Consider the following 9393-nt stretch of genomic DNA (forward strand, 5'->3'; position numbering starts at 1 on the left):
GAAATTCTATGTTTTATTAAACATGTCAACTTCACATGCTCCCATGCAATTAATTAGTGTGTATAACACCATTTGGATTTTATTGTAATAAAAGGTGAGGAATTATCTTAGCATATGAAAATGCTACCCAAATATGCTCTTCATTGTCATGTTGATACATTTTGCAAACTACACCTTACTATTGCAAAATTTTCATAAATTTACATGAAATAAACAAAGATCTTCTGAAAAATATAATAAACTACAATTTTCTGTATTTTTTTTAAATATTTTTGTAATACCCCGGTGGATTTACGATATTGAATTCCTAACTACGGTGCATTTTGAGAATAATTTTTAATGTGTATTTATTTTAGTGGTATCACGATATGTAAATTTATGCCTTTGGTTAAGTATGATTTATAGTTCTTTTGAGAGAAAGATGAATTAGAGTATTTTCGTGAGATTTATCATTGGATTGGATTGGATTGGATTTAATCTTATAAGCAATGATTAAGGGTGCGTTTGGGATTGCGATTTCGTAGAGAAAAAGTGCGATTTTAATCCAAATCGCAGAAAATGAACTGTTTGGAAACTGCGTTTTTAAAAAATTACGATTTGAAAACGCAGAAAAGTGCTTATTTAAATCGCAGTCAATGTGATGCTTTTTTTAAAACGCAGTATTTTAAAAGGCTAACCTGCGATTTTAAAGGCCAAACTGCAATTTTGTCAAACGCTTAACTGCATTTTAAAATGGCAATTTTTAAATTGCACTTTTTGAAATCGCAAATCCAAACGGACCTTAAATTGATAAGGATTATTGGGTTGAAATGGTAATTTGCTGAGGTATTTATTATTGGGCCTTTGTTTGGATTAAGGATTAAGGTATATAATAATAGTGGGCTAAGGTGGGCTAGTGGGTTTATATTTGTGGGCTTTGATTCAATAATGTAGGAGTTTTAGTAATTAATAATTAGTAAAGAATTAATTAGAGAGATTTGGCCATAAAGGAAATTTTATTTTATCAAACCAAAAAAAAAAAAAAAAAAGGAAAATTGGAAGGAATTTAAGTGAAATTGGCAATAAAAATGGATTTTCCAATAAGGACCGAAATTTTAGTTGGATATTTTGGAGGTTTTTATTTTGACAATAGATCAAGGAAATTGGAAGGAGAAATTTTGGACTAAGGATGAAGAAAGTGATGAAATTGGGCCACTAGATTTTAATTTGGGCTATCAGCTTGTAAATGGGCCTATGGAATGGGTTTTTGTAGTAAAGGAAATCAATTGAAATGAAAATGAGCTAGTTTTGAACTTTTGGGCATTAAGGTGTTATTTTAGGAATAAATGGTTTAAGACTTTTTTTTTTTTTTGGGCTTTTATGAGTCATCCACATCCATGTATGTAACAAGAATGGAAAATGATAAAACCACAACTCCATCACAACTCCCTCACAACCCCCACTCACAATGGTGCGGGGTCCATGTGTGTGGGCCTCACACCATTGTGAGTGGGGTTGTGCAAAGGGGTTGTGAGCCAATCATGTCCCAACAAGAATAAATTTCAGACGGCATAAGAAAAGGAAAAAGTATTTAATTAGAAGAAGGAAATTAACTGGCCTTTAATTTTTTATTTTTTATTTTTATTTTAAAAAAAAAAACTCACCATAAATTATAATAAATAATGTACCATATATGCAATTCCTTTATGTAAGAGGGACTAAATATATACGTTCGGTCCCCACTTAAAAATTTCTGGCTTCGCCCCTATTTTTGGATAACCTCTTCATCTGTCTACTTATAAGCATTCCTCGTACTAAGAAGTTAGGATCTAGCTACCCAATTGATTAATCAATCTCCTAAAAAGATACATACATTTGATTAAGGAAATTGATGCTAGAATTTGCCGACTCAAAAATAATTGGCAAATTAGCTCCAATATTGTGACAATATAGCCTATAATTATTTTCCTATATGCTCCCTTTCCACTTTCCTAAACGTACGAGGAAGGCCATGACCTCCGTTGGGTCACGCAAAGAGTACGAGGCTTTCGTCTCCTTTGGAGCAGAAGAAACAACCACCGAAAATCCTTTCCCAATGCGCTTAATCATCTGTAAGCACTCATATACAGTTGATCATATAATTAGTATCGTTAGAATATAAATTAAATTATTAAATTAATCATTTTTTATCTGCTTATAAACTTTAAACAGTCATTTGATCAAAATATATATACCTTAAAAGCATCTTCATCAGTTATATCATCTCCTATATATATAGGGAGGGCATCGCTAGAATTGTCAAAACCAAGAATGTCAAGTAAATACTGCAAAGCACGACCTTTATCCCAGTCTATAGTAGGGCGGATTTCCATTACCTGTTTCCAAGAAAAAATCACAAAAGATGAATTATATATGTAATCGATTGCAAAATAAGATTCATTTTAAACTTTATAATTATTAGGTAGTTCTTGAAGGCAAATCATATTTTTAAAAACAATTAAACAAATCTTACAGCCACGTACTATTTAAGTTAACCTAAAAGAATTTCCCATACCTTTTTCCCCTCAGATATACGGAAGCCTTCATAGGATTCCATTGTGGATTCCACCATCTCCTTAAGGATGCCAACAACCTGCATTTGGCATGTAATCTTATGAGGCGTCACCCCGCTACCATCCGTGCTTTCTGACGTCCCGCCATGCGCCGGCGCTTGGGGAGGAAGCCAGAACAAATGATTTTTTTTTTTTTTTTTTTTTTTTTATCTATATTTGTGTAGGGTTTTTTTTTTAAGAAAAAACGACGTAAACTAGTTTACATCGTTTGTACAGTAATGACATAAACAAGTTTATGTTGTTTGTACAATAAACGACGTTAAAAGAATTTGCTTGACCAAGGTTAATTGCGGCAAAAAACAAACGATGTTAACTAAACCAAGTCAACCAATTGACGTCGGTTATTCTACTGTTCACATCATTTTTCAAACGACGTGAATTATTTTTTGAACTACCAAATATTGTTGTTACTCGCTGTTATTATATATATATATTAATTAAACTGGCAAATTAATCATTTTAGTTTAAAATTTTAGAGTAAATGGTGATTTAATTGACATCGTATTAGAGTCAAAAGTCTTTAGTCCGAACTCTGTCTCCGTAATTTATCTCTCATTACAATTAAATATTTCACGTAATTTTGATCCGCCCACACATCATGGAGACTACTAAAATATTAATTAAATTATTAAAGTAATTAATCATTTCTAATCAACCTAATCTTTTAGGAGAAATGGTGACTTGACACTAGCTCGTATCATATTCTTAATATTACAGTACTATAGTCTTTTACCTCCTCATTCACATGCCGAAAGTGCACAGAGATGCAGAATTTATTGTCTTCAACCATGGCACCCTTTACATTTATGGTTATTTCTTGCAACACCTTCTTTAACTGCAAGAAAAACAAAACATTTCTTATTAGAAATACCATGCATTTAATATCAGTCCATTTTCCACCATTGTTATCTTTGACCAAAGAGGACAAAAATCTACTCTAGCTACCATATATATATATATATACATCATTTTTTACCTCTTGAATTTTAGGCAAGAACTCTTGTGCCGGGCGGAAGTTAACAACGTCATTACCCTGCAAGACAAAACCATGTCAAGATATATAGAAAACAATATATAGGTCTATTTGTCTGTAATTAAAATTTCCTTTTGCTTCATTTATAGGATTTCAACCCATTGAAAACATACGTGACAAGCACAAGTACACATATTTGGGGGTGGCAATTCGTGTTCGCGTGTCGGATTCGGATCGTGTCGAAGTATGATATAAAACTATATAAGTCAACCTTAACCCGACCCATTTAATTAAACGGGTCAAACTTCTCAGTCATAACCCTCTAATTTTGTATTGGATTCATGTCAGGTTCGCGTGTCATGTCAAAAATTGCGCTTATCGGGCTTGATCAGTCGTATCGAAGCAAAGGCTAGGTATAAAACTATATATGTACGTAGGTCAATTCTAACTCTTTAATTTTGTATTGCGTTCGTATCGAGTTTACGGATTATGTAAAAGATTGACAGTCCTAATTATTATATATCCAGAAAGTAAAGTGCAAACAATAACTAAAAAATATTACCTTCTCATCAATGGCTCTAGTTTGATGCTTGTGGTTTCCATACTTGAGAGAACCTGATGGGGTTGATATATCCATCCCGTGGCTTCCAGCATAATAGAGATTGTTTAGTTTTACAAATTCGAATACCTAGAAGATCAGGACGACATGCATGTAATTAATTAAATACCTTGGAGGATCAGAAAAAGAAAAAAAATTAAACAGTTTGTATTTAAGGTCGATCTAATATTAATTAATTCATGGTTGCATTAGTTGTATACAGTATATATATATATACGATCGATCGATCGATCCATTTACCTTATCTCGAGACCTTCCGGAGACAATTGCAGTTGGGAAACGTTTACCAACTTCACGTACTACTGAACGCATCTGTCACTCAATAGGCCACAACTATAGAGTTACACGGAAAACATGTACGTAGTTGGAGCAGAGAAACCAATAACAACAAAAAGAAAAAAACTTAATTGCATGTATATATAGTATAGCTGACAGTATTTTGATACGTACATTTGTAGTATATCAGATAAAATATATACTTACCGCATCAGTCATGAAAGCCCGATCAGGGTCGTCTACAATCGGCGAGAGTGTTCCATCGTAATCCAAAAATACGACCATCTTTTTCCCATGAGCCATGCTCGTAATTTGTTCAAAAGAGTCCAGGGCAGAAGGATGCTTTTCCTGCATGTGATCGAGCCATGCACCGGATTAATTAAGAGAAAGAAGAAAAAGAAACTGATATGATCGATCATTCTCATGACTTAATTTACACAAGGAAAAAGGAAGACGTACATCGATCTCTACAAACATACATAAATTAACGACAGTTAATTAGTATTATTAGGTTAATTATCATAGAGCTGGTAGTACTGTACGTATATGCTTACCAGCCATGCACTATAGGAACCAACAATTGCATCTCCATTGTTGTCAGGTCTTGCTTTCGAGATGGATTCCATGTTCATAGGCACGGAAGGTGTTTGTGGATACCCCATTATTAATGCTGGATTGCTGGATGAGAATTTTCTATATGTATATATATATACCATCAATTCTACGATTACAATTTTGTTGCCACTGAGAGATCAGTATATATATGATCCTGATAAGAACTTAAATCAGAAAAATAAATAAATAAATAACATGTGCAAAGCAAAAGATCGAGAAGCTTTTAATGGAAAATGCTATAGGTGTTAAATTTTTTATTCAAAGATGAGTACTAAAATGATGTTGAACTTATTCATTAAAAATTGTAACAATTTTTTTTATTAATTATTTTAATCTTCTTCGATGAATTCCTGCTTTGGAAAATATTAAGAAAAAATAAAAAAAATGACAGCCGACAGTTAAAACAGAGACTTTAGTTGGGCCTTTAAGAGTTCATAAAGAAAATGGTGGAAAAAGTTGAGAGGCACTTTGGTGAAGAACCAATGAAATTCCAACATGGTCATGGTTCATGAAAAGCAAGGAAGAACATGATCGACGTGGCCTTTATCCATCACAAAAAAACAACTTTATCTACCCGATCGACAGAAAGTTGGACAATAAATCACGTGTCACAAACACCTTCTCTCCTTTCCAACACTAGACTTATAGCCGTACATTCTAGAATTTGAATTGAGGGCAGAAAATAGAAATTGTTAGGATAAGCAGACACGTGACACAACGGGATTTAAAAAGAGTAACCTGTGCGTACGTACGTAAGTACTATTTGATTGCCATTTCTTCTCACAAACCTTTTTTTTTTTTATCCATAAATTGATGCCGACATACAATATAGGATTTTAAAACAAAAACATCTACTGATGCCTTCGCCACAGCACCCAAAGTACTTTATGTCACCATCACTCTTTCTTGTCACGGGGCTGAAGGGTTAATTTCAGATAAAATAAGATGTAAATAATATCTTATTTTTAAATTTAACATTAAATTTACGAGACCCACATTAATTTCTACAAACTTAATGATAGATTTAAAATTTTATTATATAAAAATGCATATGTATTATTTCTCATAAAATCAACTAGCAATCTTTTTTTTTTTTTTTAATGACATGTCCATATAAGAGAGGGAGGAGAGATTCGAACTAATGCCCTACGGTTCATGAGGAGTGGTCCCAACTGATGGAGTTACCCATTGGGGACAACTAGCAATCTTATATATATGAAAGGTTAAAAAGCTAAAATCGTGCAGAAAATAAATATTTAATGAGGTCGATCTTAAGTTAGAGTAATGCTAAAAGTCTCTCTAGCTTGTGTGGCTTTTAAAATCATTATTGGATTTATGATCAATCATTAATGAATAATCCTAAAGGTCATACACATGTCTCTTTTATGTCTCTCCAAAACTGACGTGGCTTTTAAAATCAATATTTGATCAAAATTTAATAGTGATTTATCATAAATCAAATGATGATTTTAAAAGGCACATCATTTTTAGAGGGATATGAATATGACATCTAGAATTACTCATCATTAATATTAAATTTTGATTAAATTGTAATTTTAAAAACTATATCATTATTGAATCGACACAAAGGTAACTTGTAAAAGTACTCCTTAAATCAAGTCAAGCTAGGTTTGTACCATAAATAGACCATCTTTAAGCCCCCTAGCTATATATAATTTCCTACCAAAACAAGCGATCGACTAATTATCTAAAGTTTTCAGAATGTTTTAATGAAAATAAGGTACTTAAATATATATATTTTTTTTTGGATATTTAAAAAAAGAATTTCCTTTGTACCAGCCATCTTTTCCATTTACCTTGAAATTAATAGCATTTATTTCATAATCTATATTTTTTTTTGTTATATTTAATAATTTATATGGTGTTACATTATTTAAAAAGAGAAATATTTGGTTTCATTCTCTTATTTTGTTTAGTAGTTCATCTTTGTACAAAAAAAATGTGTAAATTCGTTTTTTTTTTTTCTTTTTAAATAGCCAGAACAGAATTGCAAACAAATTATTAACGCATGATTTTTTTTTGAAAGAAATCATAACGTTTGTCAACCATCTTGAATCTTATTTTCACTTATCCAAAAAAAACAAAAGCCAGTCTCTTTTCAAAACTACACTTACTAAATAATTTTCTTCTTTCCTTAATAATTTTTTTTTTTTTCAAAAAAAAAACTACACATACACACACAATTAGAAGCAAGGGTATGACGGTCTTTTGACTCAACCGTGTCAGTCTCCTGTAGTAAAAATTCAGAAGCGCAAGAACTGGTATATCCTTATAGAGAAATGCTAGAACATTTTTCAGTGTTTTCTTGGAATGACATAGATGTAATTTTTTAATTACATCTATGTCCTTTTTTATGGCACAAATGTAATTTTTTAATAAAAAAAAATTACATCTATGCCATTCCAGGAGAACACCAAGAGAACACAAGGAGATGCTCTAGCATTCCTCATCCGTATATATGAGCCGCTTTTGACTGCGGCATTGACCACCACCAAACCCGCGCCACGACATGCTGCTACAAAATACAAACTTCCGAGTGTTCCCTTCTAATGTTAGGATACTAACCGCAATACTAGTTGGAACAGAGACATATATATATACACCATTACAACAAGAGCATAACACCTCCTCACATGAGGGTGGAACCCAGTAAGCTGTGTTGGTGTTGTAAATCTAACATTTTCCTATATATATATATTTGCCGGAAATTAACCATATATAATAAAACAGCTAAAATGAACACCAAAACAGACCGGGATCGGCTATTTATCGTGTTCCTAAACAAACCCACGTACCAAAATGAAGTATTAAACCAATTGCATGCATCTCGAAGAATATTGAGTCTTTTATATTTATATGCAGTCATGATAACTAAACAATGAAGGGAAAAGAAAAAGAAGGAAGAGTAAAGAAAAAGGCGTACCTTGTTGGGTGAGGTTGATCGGAGAAAATTTGTTAGAAAGAAAAGTATGCGCGGAAGAGAGAGGGAGAGGAACTCTAATGGAGGAGGAGCCAGGCGGGAATTTATAGACTGAGGAGGATGGAGAAATGGCAAGAGCATCTTACTCACGGGAGTCTCGCCTTTTAATTTTTTTTTTTTAATTTTTTTAATTTTTTTAAAGTGTGATATTCTTAAGTAATTATATTAAGCCTATAAAACTTACCTAGCTAGGTTATTTACTGACCATAATAGCTAGCCTTTAAAAGAGAAATCTTGGAAGCATAAATATTTTGTCGTGACCAAGGTAATTATATAATAATGATTCATAAATTTTACATATATATGCTAGTGGATTTCCTAATTAATTATATAGGATAAAAGCATGAGGCCAGGAATATTATATTAAGATTATCTTTTAAGGTTCATGCTTATGTAAGTCCTAACGTATTAAGTAGGTAGAAAAAGAATTATGTAGTTTGTTGAGGCGTGCACTCATTAAATAAAAATAATAAATAAAAAATAAAAAACGAAAGAGAGAATGAAAATGAAAAAAGGACTGCATAAATTAGAGTCGTTGGTGAAATTACAAAATAAAAAATATCAAATTAATTACCTCCTTGTGCTTTGAACCATTAATTATCAAATAGCTCCCTATGTTTCCTCCAATTATGAATTAGACCCTTTCAACTATTTTTCTAATGAGAATATCTTCTATAAGGATGGACTGTAAATCTCTTATTTTACAGCAACCAATTATAAGTGGACAAGTTATCAAAAAAAATAATAATAATAATAAACATGAAAACATACAATCATTTGAAACAAATTAAAGAATAACGATTTTTAAACAGTAAACCCCTCCTTTCAAGACTTGCCTTGCCAATCTTCGAGCTCGTCGTGGAGTTCTCACTTATACTGTCTTCTCTGCTTTCTGAACTGGCAAATGCAATGAGAAATATCCTGCTGGTCACAAAAAGTAGTGTACTTCAATATACAAATTTCAACAAAGCCAACAATAGATGCACTTTTTCACCACCAACACAATTAATAAAGAATATCCAATCAATTCTTAAGAAGTAAAAACAATTTACTATATATATACCCATTATTCGATATACACTCACATCTGCATATATATATATATATTAAATTCTTAAGCACAAACAACATAAAGCAATGCCATATGCCTTCCCTACGTCTGCGGGCTTGTAAGACCTAAAACCTTAAAAGAATGAGTAATGAAAGAAGTTCAAAAAAAATAAAAAATAAAAAAAATGCTCCTATTTCTCACTATGAATTAGAAAATGGAAATGTGGAACCTAGCAAGAAAAACAACCCAAATGAAACACAGAGAGAA

General features: G+C 32.0%; 1 protein-coding gene across 1 annotated transcript; it reads right to left on the reverse strand.

The window, feature by feature from the left end:
* Positions 1-1794: 1794 nt before the first annotated feature.
* Positions 1795-8097, reverse strand: LOC133864071 (probable trehalose-phosphate phosphatase 1). Its single transcript, XM_062300269.1, has 10 exons — positions 8019-8097; positions 5014-5152; positions 4667-4807; positions 4424-4495; positions 4127-4252; positions 3568-3624; positions 3325-3426; positions 2534-2611; positions 2214-2354; positions 1795-2088 (listed from the first exon to the last, which is right to left on the reverse strand). The coding sequence occupies exons 2-10, from the start codon at positions 5119-5121 to the stop codon at positions 1948-1950; spliced, it is 966 nt and encodes a 321-aa protein (XP_062156253.1). The 5' UTR covers positions 5122-5152; positions 8019-8097; the 3' UTR covers positions 1795-1947.
* Between the last annotated feature and the right edge of the window lie 1296 nt (positions 8098-9393).

Source organism: Alnus glutinosa, chromosome 3, assembly GCF_958979055.1.
Source record: "Alnus glutinosa chromosome 3, dhAlnGlut1.1, whole genome shotgun sequence".
NCBI classification, from domain to species: Eukaryota; Viridiplantae; Streptophyta; class Magnoliopsida; order Fagales; family Betulaceae; genus Alnus; species Alnus glutinosa.

What these genes read in the sequence shown, in the direction of transcription:
- LOC133864071 (XM_062300269.1), bottom strand. Translation starts at nt 5,121, where the DNA reads ATGGGGTATCCACAAACACCTTCCGTGCCTATGAACATGGAATCCATC. An exon ending in TCTTGCCTAAAATTCAAGAG is followed by an intron (nt 3,427 to 3,567) that starts GTAAAAAATGAT and finishes TTTTTCTTGCAG; the next exon opens with TTAAAGAAGGTGTTGCAAGA. An exon ending in CTGATGAAGATGCTTTTAAG is followed by an intron (nt 2,089 to 2,213) that starts GTATATATATTT and finishes GAGTGCTTACAG; the next exon opens with ATGATTAAGCGCATTGGGAA.